Source organism: Cyanistes caeruleus, chromosome Z (assembly GCF_971803275.1).
Source record: "Cyanistes caeruleus chromosome Z, bCyaCae1.hap1.1, whole genome shotgun sequence".
Lineage (NCBI taxonomy): Eukaryota > Metazoa > Chordata > Aves > Passeriformes > Paridae > Cyanistes > Cyanistes caeruleus.
This window is the reverse complement of record NC_141732.1, coordinates 81,197,904-81,218,288: the sequence shown is the minus strand read 5'-3', so window position 1 is coordinate 81,218,288 and position 20,385 is coordinate 81,197,904. Positions and strand designations below refer to the sequence as shown.

Genomic DNA, 20,385 nt, shown 5'->3' with positions numbered 1-20,385 from the left:
TGAGCAAAAATTGCACTTTTTAACACAAAAATTCACTTTCTTTACACAAAAACTGCCTTTTTTTTTCATAAAAATTGCCTTTTTTTTCTCCCAAAAATTCCCATTTTTTTACTCAGAAATTCCCATTTTTTCCTCTAAAAATCCCATTTTTTACACACAAAATTCACATTTTTTACACAAAAATTTCACATTTTTTCGTGCAAAAATTCCCATTTTTTTACTCAAAAATTCCCTTTTTTTCCTCTAAAAATCCCTTTTTTTTCACACAAAAAATCCCATTTTTTTACTCAAAAATTGCCATTTTTTTACTCAAAAATTCACATTTTTTTCCATAAAAAATCTCAATTTTTTTACGCAAAAATTCCCATTTTTTACACAAAAATCCCATTTTTTCCACAAAAATTCCTATTTTTTTACTCAAAAATTCACATTTCTTCTCCCAAAAATTCCCATTTTTTCATGCAAAAATTCACATTTTTTCTGAAAAAAATCCCATTTATTCACACAAAAATTCCCATTTTTCACACAAAAAATTCACATTTTTTTACTCAAAAATTCCCATTTTTTTCACACAAAAATTCCCATTTTTTACTCAAAAATTCACATTTTTTACTCAAAAATTCCCATTTTTTTCCATAAAAAATTCCCTTTTTTCATAAAAAAATTCCCATTTTTTACACAAAAAAATCCCATTTTTCCCATAAAAAATTCCCATTTTTTCCACAAAAATTCCCATATTTTTACTCAAAAAAATCCCATTTTTTTTTTGCAAAAAATCCCATTTTTTCACACAAAAATTCCTATTTTTTTACATAAAAATTCCCATTTTTTCACACAAAAATTCCCATTTTTTTTCCCCAAAATCCCCATTATTTCCCCCAAAATCCCCATTTTCCCCCCCAAAATCCCCATTATTTCCCCCAGCAATCCCCATTTCTCTCTCCCAACCATTCCCATGATTTCCCATCCCAATTCCCATCTTTGGCTGGGAAAATTCCCGTTTTTCCGTGCCCCAATCCCGGGATTTGGTTGAACACGGCTCAGCCGCTCTGCCGCGCCTTCCTGGGCACCGACGACGACATCCGCTGAGCAAAAATTGCACTTTTTAACACAAAAATTCACTTTTTTTACTCAAAAATTGCCTTTTTTTTTCATTAAAATTGCCTTTTTTTTCTCCCAAAAATTCCCATTTTTTTCACAAAAAAATTCCGATTTTTTACCCAAAAATTCCCATTTTTTTACTCAAAAATTCACTTTTTTTACACAAAAATTCCCATTTTTTTACACAAAAATTCCCATTTTTTACTCAAAAAATTCCCATATTTTTACTCAAAAAAATCCCATTTTTTCCTCTAAAAATCTCATTTTTTTCACACAAAAAATTCTATTTTTTCACACAAAAATTCCCATTTTTTCACACAAAAATTCCCATTATTTCCCCCAAAATCCCCATTATTCCCCCCAAAATCCCCATTATTTCCCCCCAAAATCCCCATTATTTCCCCCAGCAATCCCCATTTCTCTCTCCCAACCATTCCCATGATTTCCCATCCCAATTCCCATCTTTGGCTGGGAAAATTCCCGTTTTTCCGTGCCCCAATCCCGGGATTTGGTTGAACACGGCTCAGCCGCTCTGCCGCGCCTTCCTGGGCACCGACGACGACATCCGGTGAGAAAAAATTGCACTTTTTAACACAAAAATTCACTTTTTTTACACAAAAATTGCCTTTTTTTTACTCAAAAATTGCCTTTTTTTTTGTGCAAAAATTCCCATTTTTTTCACAAAAAAATTCCGATTTTTTACCCAAAAATTCCCATTTTTACACAAAAATTCGCATTTTTTTCACATAAAAATTCCATTTTTTCTCCCAAAAATTCCCATTTTTTCACATAAAAATTCCCATTTTTTCACATAAAAATTCCCATTTTTTCACATAAAAATTCCCTTTTTTTACTCAAAAATTGCCATTTTTTTACTCAAAAATTCACATTTTTCTCCATAAAAATTCCCATTTTTTCACACAAAATTTCACATTTTTTACTCAAAAATTCCCATTTTTTTCACACAAAAATTCACACTTTTTACACAAAAATTCCCATTTTTACACAAAAATTCGCATTTTTTTCACACAAAAATTCCCTTTTTTTTGTGCAAAAATTCCCGTTTTTTCACACAAAAATTCCCATTTTTTCACACAAAAATTCCCATTTTTTTTCCATAAAAATCCCCATTATTCCCCCCAAAATCCCCATTATTTCCCCCAAAATCCCCATTATTTCCCCCAGCAATCCCCATTTCTCTCTCCCAACCATTCCCATGATTTCCCATCCCAATTCCCATCTTTGGCTGGGAAAATTCCCGTTTTTCCGTGCCCCAATCCCGGGATTTGGTTGAACACGGCTCAGCCGCTCTGCCGCGCCTTCGTGGTCACCGACGACGACATCCGGTGAGAAAAAATTGCATTATTTTATTCAAAAATTGTCTTTTTTTACACAAAAATACTCATTTTTTACACACAAAAATACTCATTTTTTTACACAAAAAATTCCCATTTTTTTACACAAAAATTCCCATTTTTTCACAAAAAAATTCCGATTTTTTACCCAAAAATTCCCATTTTTTTACTCAAAAAATCCCATTTTTTACACAAAAATTCCCATTTTTTCCTCCCAAAAATTCCCATTTTTACACAAAAATTCGCATTTTTTTCACATAAAAATTCCATTTTTTCTCCCAAAAATTCCCATTTTTTCACATAAAAATTCCCATTTTTTCACATAAAAATTCCCTTTTTTTACTCAAAAATTGCCATTTTTTCACACAAAAATTCACATTTTTTACTCAAAAATTCCCATTTTTTTCACACAAAAATTCACTTTTTTTACACAAAAATTCCCATTTTTTTCACAAAAAATTCAGATTTTTTACACAAAAATGCCCATTTTTACACAAAAATTCCCATTTTTCACACAAAAATTAACATTTTTTCACACAAAAATTCCCATTTTTTTCACACAAAAATTCCCATTTTTTAATGTAAAAATTCCCATTTTTCACACAAAAATTCCCATTTTTTTTTCTAAAAATTTCCATTTCTTACTCAAAAATTCCCCATTTTTTTACACAAAAATTCCCATTTTTTACTCAAAAAATTCCCATATTTTTACTCAAAAAAATCCCATTTTTTCCTCTAAAAATCTCATTTTTTTCACACAAAAAATTCTATTTTTTCACACAAAAATTCCCATTTTTTCACACAAAAATTCCCATTATTTCCCCCAAAATCCCCATTATTCCCCCAAAATCCCCATTATTTCCCCCAAAATCCCCATTATTTCCCCAAAATCCCCATTATTTCCCCCAGCAATCCCCATTTCTCTCTCCCAACCATTCCCATGATTTCCCATCCCAATTCCCATCTTTGGCTGGGAAAATTCCCGTTTTTCCGTGCCCCAATCCCGGGATTTGGTTGAACACGGCTCAGCCGCTCTGCCGCGCCTTCGTGGTCACCGACGACGACATCCGGTGAGAAAAAATTGCACTTTTTAACACAAAAATTCACTTTTTTTTTCATAAAAATCGCCTTTTTTTTTCTGCAAAAATTCCCATTTTTTTCACAAAAAAATTCCGATTTTTTACCCAAAAATTCCCATTTTTTTACTCAAAAATTCCCATTTTTACACAAAAATTCCCATTTTTACACAAAAATTCGCATTTTTTTCACACAAAAATTCCATTTTTTCATGCAAAAATCCCCATTTTTTTCCATAAGAAATCTCAATTTTTTTACACAAAAATTCCCATTTTTTACACAAAAATCCCATTTTTTCACTCAAAAATTCACGTTTTTTTACTTAAAAGTTCCCATTTTTCACACAAAAATTCCGATTTTTTTACTCAAAAATTCACATTTTTTTCACACAAAAATTTCTATTTTTTCCCCAAAAATTCCCATTTTTTTCTCCCAAAAATTCCCATTTTTCACACAAAAATTCCCATTTTATTCCTCAAAAATTCCCATTTTTTCCCCCAAAATTCCCATTTTTTTACTTAAAAATTCCCATTTTTTCTCCCAAAAATTCCCATTTTTTACTCAAAAATTCCCATATTTTTACTCAAAAAAATCCCATTTTTTCCTCTAAAAGTCTCATTTTTTTCACACAAAAAATTCTATTTTTTCTCCCAAAAATTCCCATTTTTTCGCACAAAAATTCCCATTTTTTTCCATAAAAAATTCACATTTTTCCCCCCAAAATTCACATTTTTCCCCCCAAAATCCCCATTATTTCCCCCAGCAATCCCCATTTCTCTCTCCCAACCATTCCCATGATTTCCCATCCCAATTCCCATCTTTGGCTGGGAAAATTCCCGTTTTTCCGTGCCCCAATCCCGGGATTTGGTTGAACACGGCTCAGCCGCTCTGCCGCGCCTTCCTGGGCACCGACGGCCACATCCGCTGAGCAAAAATTGCACTTTTTAACACAAAAATTCACTTTTTTTTTCATAAAAATTGCCCTTTTTTTTCTGCAAAAATTCCCATTTTTTTCACAAAAAAATTCCGATTTTTTACATAAAAATTCCCATTTTTTTACTCAAAAATTCACATTTTTTTACACAAAAATTCCCATTTTTACACAAAAATTCGCATTTTTTTCACACAAAAATTCCATTTTTTCATGCAAAAATCCCCATTTTTTTCCATAAAAAATCTCAATTTTTTTACACAAAAATTCCCATTTTTTACACAAAAATCCCATTTTTTCACTCAAAAATTCACGTTTTTTTACTTAAAAGTTCCCATTTTTCACACAAAAATTCCGATTTTTTTACTCAAAAATTCACATTTTTTTCACACAAAAATTTCTATTTTTTCCCCAAAAATTCCCATTTTTTTCTCCCAAAAATTCCCATTTTTCACACAAAAATTCCCATTTTTTTCCCCAAAAATTCCCTTTTTTTACTCAAAAATTCCCATTTTTTTTACACAAAAATCCCCATTTTTTTCACTCAAAATTCCCCATTTTTTCCATAAAAAATTCACATTTTTCCCCCCAAAATCCCCATTATTTCCCCCCAAAATCCCCATTATTTCCCCCAGCAATCCCCATTTCTCTCTCCCAACCATTCCCATGATTTCCCATCCCAATTCCCATCTTTGGCTGGGAAAATTCCCGTTTTTCCGTGCCCCAATCCCGGGATTTGGTTGAACACGGCTCAGCCGCTCTGCCGCGCCTTCGTGGTCACCGACGACGACATCCGCTGAGCAAAAATTGCACTTTTTAACACAAAAATTCACTTTTTTTTTCATAAAAATCGCCCTTTTTTTTCTGCAAAAATTCCCATTTTTTTCACAAAAAAATTCCGATTTTTTACCCAAAAATTCCCATTTTTTTACTCAAAAATTCACTTTTTTTACACAAAAATTGGCATTTTTTTCACACAAAAATTCCCATTTTTTTACCCAAAAATTCACATTTTTTCACAGAAACATTCCCATTTTTCACACAAAAATTCCCATTTTTTCACACAAAAATTCCCATTTTTTCACACAAAAATTCACATTTTTTACTCAAAAATTCCCATTTTTTTCACACAAAAATTCACATTTTTTACTCAAAAATTCCCATTTTTTTCACACAAAAATTCCCATTTTTTCACTCAAAAATTCACACTTTTTTTCCATAAAAAATTCCCCTTTTTCACACAAAAATTCCCATTTTTTGGTGTAAAAATTCCCATTTTTTTCACACAAAAATTCCATTTTTTACACAAAAATTGCCTTTTTTTTTCTGCAAAAATTCCCATTTTTTTCACAAAAAAATTCCGATTTTTTACCCAAAAATTCCCATTTTTTTACTCAAAAATTCACATTTTTTTCACACAAAAATTCCCATTTTTCACACAAAAATTCCCATTTTTTTACTCAAAAATTCCCATTTTTTACCCAAAAATTCCCATTTTATTCCTCAAAAATTCCCTTTTTTTACTCAAAAATTTCCCATTTCTTCCCCAAAAATTCCCATTTTTTTACTCAAAAATTCCCATTTTTTTACTCAAAATATTCCCATTTTTTACACAAAAATTCCCATTTTTTGCTCAAAAAAATCCCATTTTTCCCATAAAATTTCCCATTTTTTTACTCAAGAATTCCCATTTTTTCTCCCCAAAATTTCCCATTTTTTTACTCAAAAATTCCCATTTTTTTCACCCAAAAATTCCCATTTTTTACTCAAAAATTCCCATATTTTTACTCAAAAAAATCGCATTTTTTCCTCTAAAAATCTCATTTTTTTCACACAAAAAATTCTATTTTTTCTCCCAAAAATTCACATTTTTTCACACAAAAATTCCCATTTTTTTTCCATAAAAATCCCCATTATTCCCCCCAAAATCCCCATTATTCCCCCCAAAATCCCCATTATTTCCCCCAGCAATCCCCATTTCTCTCTCCCAACCATTCCCATGATTTCCCATCCCAATTCCCATCTTTGGCTGGGAAAATTCCCGTTTTTCCGTGCCCCAATCCCGGGATTTGGTTGAACACGGCTCAGCCGCTCTGCCGCGCCTTCGTGGTCACCGACGACGACATCCGGTGAGAAAAAATTGCACTTTTTAACACAAAAATTCACTTTTTTTTTCATAAAAATCGCCTTTTTTTTTCTGCAAAAATTCCCATTTTTTTCACAAAAAAATTCCGATTTTTTACACAAAAATTCCCATTTTTTTACTCAAAAATTCACATTTTTTACTCAAAAATTCCCATTTTTTTCTCAGAAAAATTCCCATTTTTTCACACAAAAATTCCCATTTTTCACACAAAAATTCCCATTTTTCACACAAAAAAATCCCATTTTTTCCATAAAAATTCCTATTTTTCACACAAAAATTCCCTTTTTTTACTCAAAAATTCCCATTTTTAATGCAAAAATTCCCATTTTTTACACCAAAAATTCTGATCTTTTAACACAAAAATTCCCATTTTTTCTCCCAAAATTCCCATTTTTTTACTCAAAAATTCCCATTTTTTCTCCCAAAAATTCCCATTTTTTACTCAAAAAATTCCCATATTTTTACTCAAAAATTCCCATTTTTTCCTCTAAAAATCCCATTTTTTTCACACAAAAAATCCCATTTTTTCACACAAAAATTCCCATTTTTTTACTCAAAAATTCACTTTTTTTTCACAAAAAAATCCCATTTTTTCAAGCAAAAATTCCCGTTTTTTCCATAAAAAACCCCATTTTTTTCACAAAAATTCCCATTTTTTCCCCAAAAATTCCCATTTTTTCACACAAAAATTCCCATTTTTTTACCCAAAAATTCACATTTTTTCACAGAAAAATTCCCATTTTTCACACAAAAATTCCCATTTTTTTCACGCAAAAAGTCCCAAATTTTTCCATAAAAATCCCATTTTTTTCCCTAAAAATTCCCATTTTTTCACACAAAAATTCCCATTTTTTCTCCCCAAAAATTCCCATTTTTACACAAAATTTCCCATTTTTTCACACAAAAATTCCCATTTTTTTACTCAAAAATTCACATTTTTTTCCATAAAAAATCTCAATTTTTTTACACAAAAATTCCCATTTTTTACACAAAAATCCCATTTTTTCACATAAAAATTCCCATTTTTTCCCTCAAAAATTCCCATTTTTTACACAAAAATTCCCATTTTTTTACTCAAAAATTCCCATTTTTTACACAAAAATTCCCATTTTTTTCATAAAAAAATCCCATTTTTTTACTTAAAAAATCCCATTTTTTCCTCCCAAAAATTCTTATTTTTTACACAAAAATTCACAGTTTTTTCACACAAAAATTCCCATTTTTTCTCCCAAAAATTCCCATTTTTTCACACAAAAATTCCCATTTTTTTTCACACAAAAATTTCTATTTTTTCTCCCAAAAATTCCCATTTTTTCACACAAAAATTCCCATTTTTTTACTCAAAAATTCACTTTTTTTTACACAAAAATTCCCATTTTTTTACTCAAAAATTCCCATTTTTTACACAAAAATTCGCATTTTTTTCACATAAAAATTCCCATTTTTTCTCCCAAAAATTCCCATTTTTCACACAAAAATTCCCTTTTTTTACACAAAAATTCCCATTTTCAATGCAAAAATTCCCATTTTTTACACCAAAAATTCTGATTTTTTCACACAAAAATTCCCATTTTTTCTCCCAAAATTCCCATTTTTTTACTCAAAAAATTCCCATATTTTTACTCAAAAAAATCCCATTTTTTCCTCTAAAAATCCCATTTTTTCACACAAAAATTCCCATTTTTACACAAAAATTCACATTTTTTTCACATAAAAATTCCGATTTTTTACTCAAAAATTCCCATTTTTTCCCCCAAAATTCCCATTTTTTCCTCCCAAAAATTCCCATTTTTTCACACAAAAATTCCCATTTTTTTACACAAAAATTCACATTTTTTTCACATAAAAATTCCATTTTTTCTCCCAAAAATTCCCATTTTTTTCACAAAAAAATCCCGTTTTTTTACTCAAAATTCACATTTTTTCACACAGAAATTCCCATTTTTTTACTCAAAAATTCCCATTTTTTCCTCCCAAAAATTCCCATTTTTTATGCAAAAATTCCCATTTTTTCCATAAAAAAAATCCCATTTTTTTCCCCAAAAATTCCCTTTTTTTACCCAAAAATTCCCATTTTTTTACACAAAAATTCCCATTTTTTTCCCTCAAAAATTCCCATTTTTACACAAAAATTAACATTTTTTCACACAAAAATTCCCATTTTTTTCACACAAAAATTCCCATTTTTTAATGTAAAAATACCCATTTTTCCCATAAAAATTCCCATTTTTTTCACACAGAAATTCCTTTTTTTTCACACAAAAATTCCTATTTTTTTCACACAAAAATTCCTTTTTTTTCACACAAAATTCCCATTTTTCCCATAAAAATTCCCATTTTTTTCACACAAAAATTCAAATTTATTTTACACAAAAATTCCCAATTTTCACACAAAAATTCCCATTTTTACACAAAAATTCCCATTTTTTCACACAAAAATTCCCTTTTTTTACTCAAAAATTGCCATTTTTTTACACAAAAATACTCATTTTTTACACAGAAAAATTCTTTTTTTTTCCTCTAAAAATCCCATTTTTTCACACAAAAATTCCCATTTTTTTACTCAAAAATTCATATTTTTTACATAAAAAAATCACATTTTTCACACAAAAATTCACATTTTTTTCACAAAAAAGTCCCATTTTTTTACTCAAAACTCACATTTTTTCACACAGAAATCCCCATTTTTCCCCCAAAAATCCCCATTTTTCTCCCAAAAATTCCCATTTTTCCTCTAAAAATGCCATTTTTTTCACACAAAAATTTCTATTTTTTCAGTCTAAAAATTCCCATTTTTTCCCCAAAAATTCCCATTTTTTACACAAAAATTCACATTTTTATGTAAAAAAATTGGAATTTTTTGTGTAAAAAATGGGAATTTTAGGAAAAAAATGGGGATTTTTGGGTGAAAAAATGGGAATTTTTGCATTAAAAAATGGGAATTTTTGTGTTTAAAAAATGGGAATTTTTGTGTAAAAAATTTGATTTTTTTGTGTAAAAAAATCCGATTTTTTGCGTTAAAAATGGGATTTTTTTGGGGAAAAAAATGGGAATTTTTGGTGTAAAAAATTGGAATTTTTGTGTTTAAAAAATGGGAATTTTGGTGTAAAAAATTCGATTTTTTGTGTAAAAAAATCCAGTTTTTTGCGTTAAAAATGGGATTTTTTGGGGGAAAAAATGGGAATTTTTGTGTAAAAAATGGGAATTTTTGGGGGAAAAAAATGGGAATTTTTACATTAAAAAATGGGAATTTTGGTGTTTAAAAAATGGGAATTTTTGGGAGAAAAAATCAGATTTTTTGCGTTAAAAATCAGTTTTTTTGCATTCAAAATGGGATTTTTTTTGGGGTAAAAAATGGGAATTTTTTGGGGATGAAATCTTTGGGAATTTTTGGTGGATTTTTCCAAGTTTTCCCTGGAATTTTGGTCAGGAAACAGGAGGAGAGGGTGCAGCAGGTGAGGAAGAGGCTGGAGCAGGAAAAAATGGGAATTTTTGTGTAAAAAATGGGAAATTTTGGGGAAAAAATGGGAATTTTTGGGTGAAAAAAAAGGGAAATTTTGGGAGAAAAAATAGGAATTTTTGCATTAAAAAATGGGAATTTTTGTGTTCAAAAAATGGGAATTTCGGGGGTAAAAAATGGGAATTTTTGTATAAAAAATCCGAATTTTTGGGAGAAAAAATGGGAATTTTTGTGTTAAAAAATGGGAATTTTTGCATTAAAAAATCAGAATTTTTGGTGTAAAAAATGGGAATTTTTGTGTAAAAAAATCGGATTTTTGGTGTAAAAATTGGGATTTTTTGGGGGAAAAAAATGGGATTTTTTTTGTAAAAAATGGGAATTTTGGGGGAAAAAAATGGGAATTTCTGCATTAAAAAATGGGAATTTTTGTGTTTAAAAAATGGGAATTTTTGGGAGAAAAAATCCGATTTTTTGCGTTAAAAATCGGTTTTTTTGCGTTAAAAATGGGATTTTTTTGGGGTAAAAAATGGGAATTTATTTGGGATAAAAATCTTCGGGAATTTTTTGTGGATTCCAAGTTTTCCCTGGAATTTTGGTCAGGAAACAGGAGGAGAGGGTGCAGCAGGTGAGGAAGAGGCTGGAGCAGGAAAAAATGGGAATTTTTGAATTAAAAAAATGGGAATTTTTGTGTTTAAAAAATGGGAATTTTGGTGTAAAAAATGGGAATTTTTGGTGTAAAAAATGGGAATTTTTGTGTAAAAAATCTGAATTTTTGGGAGAAAAAATGGGAATTTTTGTGTTAAAAAATGGGAATTTTTGCATTAAAAAATGAGAATTTTTGGTGTAAAAAATGGGGATTTTTGTGTAAAAAAATCAGAATTATTGGTGTAAAAAATGGGAATTTTTGCATTAAAAAATGGGAATTTTTGTGTAAAAAATGGGAATTTTGGGGGGAAAAAATGGGAATTTTTAGGAGAAAAAAATGGGAATTTTTGTGTTTAAATAATGGGAATTTTTGGGTTAAAAAATGGGAATTTTTGTGTAAAAAATTTGAATTTTTGTGTAAAAAAATCGGATTTTTTGCGTTAAAAATCCGATTTTTGGTGTAAAAAATGGGATTTTTTTTGGGAAAAAAATCTGAATTTTTGAGTAAAAAAAAGGGAATTTTTTGCATTAAAAAATTGGAATTTTTGGTGTAAAAAATTTGAATTTTTTGCGTTAAAAATCCGATTTTTGGCGTAAAAATTGGGATTTTTTTGGGGTAAAAAATGGGAATTTTTGGGGGAAAAAATCTGAATTTTTGTGTTAAAAAATGGCAATTTTAGGGAAAAAAATCTGAATTTTGGGGAGAAAAAAATGGGAATTTTTATGTAAAAAATCGGATTTTTTGTGTAAAAAATGGGATTTTTTTGGGGTAAAAAATGGGAATTTATTTGGGATAAAAATCTTTGGGAATTTTTTGAGCATTCCATGTTTTTTGTGGAATTTTGGTCAGGAAACAGGAGGAGAGGGTGCAGCAGGTGAGGAAGAGGCTGGAGCAGGCGCTCATGGCCGACGTCGTTTCCCGCGGAGACGATTCCAGGAAAAACTCGGAAACGGAGCTGGAAAACGGCCGGGAATGCTGAGACAGGTGGGGAAAATGGGGAAAAAATGGGGAAATTGGGAAAATTGGGAAAATTGGGAATTTTGGGGATAAAAATGGGAAAAATTGGGATGAAAAATGGAATAAAATTGGGGAAAAAATGGGGAAAAATGGGATAAAAATGGGATAAAATGGGGAAAAATTGGGATAAAAAATGGAAGAAAAATGGGGAAAAAATGGGGAAAATTGGGGGAAAAAGGGAAAAATTGGGGAAAAAATAGGAAAAAAATGGGGAAAAATGGGAGAAAAATTGGAATAAAATGGGGAAAATTGGGAAAAAATGGGAGGAAAAATGGGGAAAAAAGGGGAAAAAATGGGGAAAAATGGGGGGAAATTGGGAAAAAATTGGGGGAAAATTGGAGAAAAATTGGGGAAAAATTGGGGGAAATTGGGGGAAAATGGGAAAAAATGGGAATTTTGGGGGGAAAAATGGGATAAAAATGGGAAAAATTAGGATAAAAATGGGATAAAAACGGGAAAAATTGGGATAAAAATGGGAAAAATTGGGGGAAAAATGGGGAAAAATGGGATAAAAATGGGAATTTTTGGGGGAAAAATGGGGGTATATTGGGATAAAAACTGGGGAAAAATGGGATAAAAAATGGGATAAAAATGGGAAAAAATTGGGGAAAATTGGGATAAAAATGGGGAAAAATTGGATTAAAATACTTAAAAATGGGATAAAAATGGGAATTTTGGGATAAAAAATGGAATAAAAATGGGGAAAAATGGGGGAAAATTGGGGGAAAAATGGGAAAAAATGGGAGAAACATTGGAATAAAATGGGAGGGAAATTGGGAAAAAAAGGGGAAAAAAGGGGGAAAAATTGGGGGAAATTGGGAAAAAATTGGGGAAAAATTGGGGAAAAATGGGAATTTTGGGGGGAAAAATGGGATAAAAATGGGAAAAATTAGGATAAAAATGGGAATTTTGAGGGAAAAATGGGAAAAATTGGGATAAAAATGGGATAAAAACGGGAAAAATTGGGATAAAAATGGGAAAAATTGGGGGAAAATTGGGAAAAAATGGGAAAAAATGGGAATTTTGGGGGGAAAAATGGGGGAATATTGGGATAAAAACTGGGGAAAAATTGGATAAAAAATGGGATAAAAATGGGAAAAAATTGGGGAAAAATTGGGGAAATTTGGGGGAAAATTGAGAAAAAATGGGGGGAAAATGGGATAAAAATGGGAATTTTGGGGAGAAAAATGGGGAAAATTGGGATAAAATGGAAAAAATTGGGGGAAAAATGGGATAAAAAAGGGAAAAAAGGGAAAAATTGGGAAAAAATGGGGAAAATTGGGATAAAAATGGAGAAAAATTGGGGGAAAATGGGAAAAATGGGGGAAAATCGGGAAAAAATGGGAAAAATTGGGGCAAAAATGGGGAAAAATTGGATTAAAATACTTAAAAATGGGATAAAAATGGGAATTTTGGGGGGAAAATGGGAAAAATTCGGATAAAAATGGGGAAAATTGGGATAAAAATGGGAAAAAATGGGAATTTTGGGGGGAAAAATGAAATAAAAATGGGAAAAAAGGGAAAAATTGGGAAAAAATGGGGAAAATTGGGGAAAAATGGGGAAAAAATTGGAGGAAATTTGGGAATTTGGGGAAAAATTGGGAAAAATTGGGGAAAATTGGGGAAAAATTGGGGAAAAATTGAAAAAAAATGGGAAAAATTTGATTTTTTCCTGGAATTTTTCCTTTGAAATCCATCCAAAAATCCCTAAAAAAATTCCCATTTATTTTTTCCAGGTACTTGGATCCCCCAAAGGAGGAAATTCCAACGAAATTCCAAACTTTTGAGGCACTTTTGGATTTTTTTCCCCCCCTTCGGATTCGCGCACATTTTTCCGAAGGATTTTGGGATTTTATTTTATTTTGGTTTTTTTTTTTGGGAATTCCGAAATTTATTTTTATTTTTTATTTTTTTTTTTTTTTGGGATGTAAATATTCCTACGGGAAATAAAAAAAATAAAAAAAATGGGAAAATAAAATTAAAAATTTCCCAGAAAAAATTTAGATTAAAAATCGATTTTATTTTAATTTTTTTTTTTCCCCTTTTTATTTTTTTTTAATTTTCCACAGATTTTAAAAACAAAAATTTTCAGATTTGGAATTCCCAAAACTTTGGGAATTCTCTGGGTTTTTTTATTTTTAAAAGGATTAAAAAATAAAAATCAAATCAGGAAAATTCCCCTGAGGAAAAAAAAAAGAGAAATAAAAAAATTTTTTTTTTTTTTCCCGGGGATTCTGTAAATAAATAAATAAAAAAAAATTAATAAAAAATAGGAGATTTTTTTATACCTGGAAAAGAAAATAAAAAAAAAATAAATAATAATAATAATAATAAAAAAAAATACTTGGAAAATTCTGTAAAGAGAAATAAACGAATTTATTCCGAATTTATTTTGGAAATTTTTTATGGATTTACGCGGGAAAACGCCAAAAATTGGGAATTTTCTGAGGGAAATCTTGGAAAAGGGAAGTTAAAAAAAAAAGATATAAATATGGGAATATCTTGGGGTTTATTTTAATTGATTAATTATTAATTATTCATTAATTTCCCGATCCGAAAATTCCCGAAGCGCCGCCATTGGGAATGAGGAGAGTGAGGGAGGGCCGAGTTTTCCCGCCCTTTTCCATGGGGGCGGGGCTTCGCGCTTCTTATCCAATCAGCGCCGAGCTGCCGGCGCCTCAGCCAATAGGGAGCCGGCCGAGGTTTGAAAAGGGGCGGGCGATGGGGGGGGTGGTTCAGTCGATGGGAGCGGCGGGAGCGGCGCGGGACCTCCAGGGGAGATTTCATGAAGTAAAAACGGGCTTGAATTATTTAATTTTAATTTTATTTCGATAAAATATTAAAGTCGGAGCCTCTGGGAGAGTTCCTGTGATAAAACCGGGGTTGAATTTTTTAATTTTAATTTTATTTCTATAAAATATTAAAACCGGAACCGGCAAAGGATTTTCTGAGGTAAAACCAGGCCTGAATTTTTTAATTTTGATTTTATTTCCTTAAAATGTTAAAATCGGAATCTTCTGGGAGATTTCATGAGGTAAAAAAGGGCTTGAGTTTTTTAATTTTGATTTTATTTCGATAAAATGTTAAATTTAATTTTTTTAAATTTTGATTTTATTTCTATAAAATATTAAAACCGAAACCTCCAGGGGAGGATTTTCTGAGGTAAAAACGGGCTTGAATTATTTAGTTTTAATTTTATTTCTATAAAATATTAAAGTCGGAGCCTCTGGGAGAGTTCCTGTGATACAACCGGGGTTGAATTTTTTAATTTTAATTTAATTTCCATAAAATATTAAAATTAAAACCTCCAAGGGATTTTTTCTGAGGTAAAATCAGCCTTGAATTGTTTAATTTTATTTAGATAAAATATTAAATATAAATTTTTTTTTATTTTGATTTTTCCTTGGAATTTCCGGAGCTTTTCCAACCTTTAATTTTTATTTTTTTATATATTTTTTTTTTTACTTTTTCAGATTTTATTTTTTTTTAATTTTATTTTGAATTTTGGGGCTTTTTTCCGAGTTTTTTTTTGGGGTGGGAAAAGGGAATTTTTTTGGGAATATTTTGGGGAAAAATCGGGATTTGGGACGGAAATTTGGGATTTGGGGGGAAAAAATTGGGATTTTGGGGCAGAAAATTGGGATTTTGGAATGGAAAATTTGGGATTTTGGGTGAAAAGTTGGGATTTGGGATGGAAAAATTGGGATTTTGGGGTGAAAATTTGGGATTTTGGGATGGGAATTTGGGTGGAAATTTGGGATTTTGGGTGGAAAATTTGGGATTTTGGGGAAAAATTGGGAATTTTGGGATGGAAATTTGAGAATTGGGGGTGAAAAATTGGGATTTGGGTGGGAAAAATTTGGGATTTTGGCGGAAAAATTTGGGATTTTGGGGTGGAAAATTTGGGATTTTGGGATGGAAAAATTGGGATTTTGGAAGAAAAATATGGATTTTGGGGGAAAAATTTGGGATTTGGGGTGGAAATTTGGGATTTGGGATGGAAATTTGGGGATTTGGGTGGAAATTTGGGAATTTTGGGATAAAATTTGGGATTTTGGGGGAAAAAATTGGGATTTTGGGGGAAAAATTGGGATTTTGGGTGGAAATTTGGGATGGAAATTTGGGAATTTGGGTGGGAAATTTGGGAACTTTGGGGGAAAAATTTGGGATTTTGGGATGGAAACTTGGGATTTTTGGAAGAAAATTTGGGATTTTGGGGTAGAAATTTGGGGATTTGGGATGGAAAATTTGGGAATGTGGGTGGAAATTTGGGATTTGAGGGGAAAAATTTGGGATTTTGGGGCAGAAAATTGGGAATTTGGGATGGAAAATTTGGGAATTTGGGTGGAAAATTTGGATTGGGGTGGAAAATTCGGGATTTGGGTGGAAAAAAGTGGGAATTTTGGTGGGAATAATTTGGGATTTGGGATGGAAATTTGGGAATTTGGGTGGAAAATTTGGGATTTGGGTGGAAAATTGATAATTTGGGATGGAAATTTGGGAATTTTGGTGGGAAAATTGGGATTTTGGGGCAGAAAATTGGGAATTCGGGGATGGAAATTTGGGGTTTTATTCAATAAAAGGAATAAATTTGTGTCCGTGGGGTTTTAATTAATGAAATTAAAGCCGTGAAATAACGAAATGACGAATAAAAAAATCCAAGTCAGAATTTCTTTATTGGTTTTTTTAATTCCTGGGATTTCTTTGGAATTCTTCTCTCCCGAGGATATTCCTGAGCTGCTGGAACGGGAAATTCGGTGCTAAAAGTAAAAAAAAAAACCCCAAAAAACCCCCAAAAGTCAAAAAAACCCCCCAAAAGCCAAAATAAACCCAAAAATAATTAAAATAATTCAAATAAATTGATTAAATCTCGTTTTTATGTTTAAAATCACCGCTCCCCTCATGGCCCCAAACCCCCAAAAAAACCCGAAAAGTCCCAAAAACGTCAAAATAAACCCCAAAAACCTTAAAAAAAACCAAAATAAACATTAAAAACTCCTAAAAATTCCACAAATAATTAAAATGAATCAATTAATTCAATTTTTAATATTAAAAACCGCCTGGAGTTGCCCCTCCCTCAGGGCCCCACAGGGAACCCCAAACCTAAAAAAACCACAGAAAGTCCCAAAACGACCCCAAAAACCTTAAAAAAACCTCAAAAGAAACATTAAAAACTCCTAAAATTTCCACAAATAATTAAAATAAATCGATTAAATCACTTTTTTATATTAAAAATCGCCTGGAGCTGCTCCCCCCTCACGGCCCCACAGGGAACCCCAAACCCCAAAAAGTCCCCAAATGACCCCAAAAACTTCAAAATAACCCCAAAAACCCTTTTAAAAACCCAAAATAAACTTTAAAAACTCCTACAAATTCCCCAAATAATTAAAATAAATCGACCAAATCACTTTTTTTTATATTAAAAACCACCCGGAGCCGCCCCCCCCCTCACGGCCCCACAGGGAACCCCAAACCCCAAAAAGTCCCAAAATGACCCCAAAAACTTCAAAATGACCCCAAAAACCCTTTTAAAAACCCAAAATAAACTTTAAAAACTCCTACAAATTCCCCAAATAATTAAAATAAATCGACCAAATCACTTTTTTTTATATTAAAAACCACCCGGAGCCGCCCCCCCCCTCACGGCCCCACAGGGAACCCCAAACCCCAAAAAGTCCCAAAATGACCCCAAAAACTTCAAAATGACCCCAAAAACCCTTTAAAAAACCCAAAATAAACTTTAAAAACTCCTAAAAATCCTCAAAATAATTAAAATAAATCGAGTAAATCACTTTTTTTAGCTTAAAACCGTCCGGAGCCACCCCCCCTCACAGCCCCACAGGAAACCCCTAACCCAAAAAAACCCCAAAATTGTCCATAAACAACCCGAAAAACCTCAAAACAAACCCCAAAACCCTTTAAAAACCCCCAAATAAACCCCCAAAACTCGAAACCCGCCCCCAAATCCTTTAAATCGATCAATTAATTCCCACCTTTTCCCCACCGCTGCCGGCTGCAAATACGGCTTTCCCGCCTTTCCCGCCCTTTATGAGCCCTCGGCCGCATTCTGATTGGTCAGTTCCTCTCTGAGGCAAAGTCGGCGCTGATTGGTAGAAACCGTTTAAGCCCCGCCCCCCTCCTTGGAAATTCCCGCGTTTTTTCCAAGGCGGGAAAGAAGAATTCCCGGGAAAATTCCATGGAAAAAGCGGGAATATTCCAGAATTTTTATTCCGGGAATTGACGAAAAAAAAAAATCATAATTAACAAAATTAATTTCCACGTAAATTAAATTATTAACAAAATAAACGAAATTAAATTATCAAAACTTAATTAAATTAATTAACAAATTAATTAAATTAACAAAAATAAACTAAATTAAATTAAATGATTTACAAAATTAATGAGAAGAATTAAATTTAAAAAAATAAATTAAATTAAATAATTAACAAAAGTATCTAAGTTAATAAAATTAAGTCATTTACAAAGTTAATTAAATGAAATTAAATAGTTAAAAAAATTAATTAAATTAACAAAACAAAATCAATTAAATCAATTAAATCAATTAAATTAAATCAATTAAATCAATTAAATTAAATAAATTAAATTAAATAATTAAAGTAAGTTTACAAAATGAACTAAATTAAGTAATTAAATTAATTAAATTAAACAAATAAATGAAATTAAATTCAAATAATGAAGTTAAATGAATTAAATTAAATTAATTAAATTAAAAAATGAAACTAAATTTACAAAATGAACTGAATTAAATTCAATAATTAACAAAATTAATGAAATGAACCGAATAAACGAAATTAAATTCAAATAATTGAAGAAAATAAATGGAATTAAATCAATTAAATTAATTAAATGCGAATTAAACTTAATTAAAACTCCAAAATTAAAATTAAATCTATAAAAAAAACCCCCGAATTAATCAATTAATCCCCTAATTAACCACCCAATTAATTAAATCACAAAAAATTCCAGAATTTTTCTTTTTTCTATCAAAATCTTTTTTTTTTATTTTTTTATTTTTATTTTGATTTTTTTTTTATTTTATCCCAAAAAAATTCCTAAAAAAATTTTTATTTTTTCTACCCCAAAAATTCCCCAAATTTGAAAAATTCCCGGGAAAATTTTTTGGGATTTTTTTTTTTTTTAAGGAATTTTTTGTTTTAATTGGAAAATTCCAAAATTTTTTTAATTAATATTTTTTTTTAATTAATTTAAGATTTTTTTATAATTTTTAATTAAAAAAAAATAGGATTTTTTTTTTCATATTTTTGTATTTTTTTTTAAATTAAAATTAATTGGAAATTAAATTAAATCAAATGAAAAATTTGGGATTTTTTAACATTTTTTTAATTGATTAAAAAAAATTGAGAATTTTATGGAAAAATTTTGTCATTTTTTAATTAAAATTAATTCAAAATTTAAAGGAAATAAATTCAAAATTTGAGGATTTTTAAATTATTTTAAATTTATAAAAAAATCGGGATTTTCTCTGATAGTTTTGTAATTATCTTTATTAAAATTAATTCGAAATTAAATTAATTTAAATTAAAAATTTGGGATTTTTTTAAGATTTTTTAATTAAAAGAAATTCGGAATAATTTTAATTTTTTATGGAAAAAAATTTGGGAATTTTAAAATTTTTTTTAATCCAAAAAAAATTTTAATCCATAAAAAAATTGGGATTTTTTTGGGATATTTTAAAAATTTTTATGATTAAAATTAATTCAAAATTAAATTGATTAAATTAAAAATTTGGGGTTTTTAAAATTTTTTAATTGCTAAAAAATTGAGAATTTTTTTTGGATAAATGTTTTTATTAAAAGTAATTAAAAATTAATCCCAAATTTTTGAGAAATTTTAAAAAGTTTTATTCTAAAAAAAATTGGGAATTTAATTTTTTAATTTTTAATTTAAAAGAATTCGGGAATTTTCTTAAATTTTGGGAATTTTAATAAAATTTTTAATTTAAAAAAAATGGGATTTTTTTCATTTTTAATCCAAAAAAATTCAGAATTTTTAAATTTTTTTAATTTAAAAGAATTCAGGAATTTTTGTAAAATTTTGAGAATTTTAGGTTTAAAAAATTAAATTTAATTAATTTAATTTAAAAATTTAATTTTAAAAATTTAATTTTTTAAAATCTAATTTTTAAAAAATTTTATTAAAAAAAATTCGGGATTTTTTTTTCATTTTTAATCCAAAAAAATTCGGAATTTTTAAAATATTTAATCAAAAAAAATTCAGAATTTTTAAACTTTTTTAATTTAAATAATTTGGGATTTTTTTTTTAAATTTTGAGAATTTGAGGTTTAAAAAATTAAATTTAATTAATTTAATTTACTTTAATTTTAAAAATTAATTTTAAAAATTTAGTTTTTTAAAATCTAATTTTTAAAAAATTTTATTAAAAAAATTCGGGATTTTTTTTTCATTTTTAATCCAAAAAAATTCGGAATTTTTAAAATTTTTAATCAAAAAAAATTCAGAATTTTTAAACCTTTTTAATTTAAATAATTTGGGAATTTTTGTAAAATTTTGAGAATTTTAGGTTTAAAAAATTAAATTTAATTAATTTAATTTAAAAATTTAATTCTAAAAATTTAATTTTTTAACATCTAATTTTTAAAAAATTTTATT

The 20,385-nt window shown here is 29.3% G+C and overlaps 1 protein-coding gene across 2 annotated transcripts in view; it reads left to right on the top strand.

Annotated features, from left to right (window-relative positions):
- LOC111922278 (methyl-CpG-binding domain protein 2) overlaps positions 1–14,119 on the top strand; it is a 40,698-nt gene extending 26,579 nt beyond the window's left edge. Inside the window, exons 6-7 of one of the 2 annotated variants that reach the window (XM_086869132.1) lie at positions 11,566–11,700; positions 13,470–14,119. In XM_086869132.1, coding sequence (XP_086725258.1) covers positions 11,566–11,695 — 130 coding nt within the window. In that variant the 3' untranslated portion in view covers positions 11,696–11,700; positions 13,470–14,119. Of the gene's footprint in view, positions 1–10,040; positions 10,126–11,565; positions 11,701–13,469 lie in introns of those variants that run through there. The other variant, XM_086869133.1, reaches the window with a different exon arrangement.
- Positions 14,120–20,385: the final 6,266 nt, after the last annotated feature.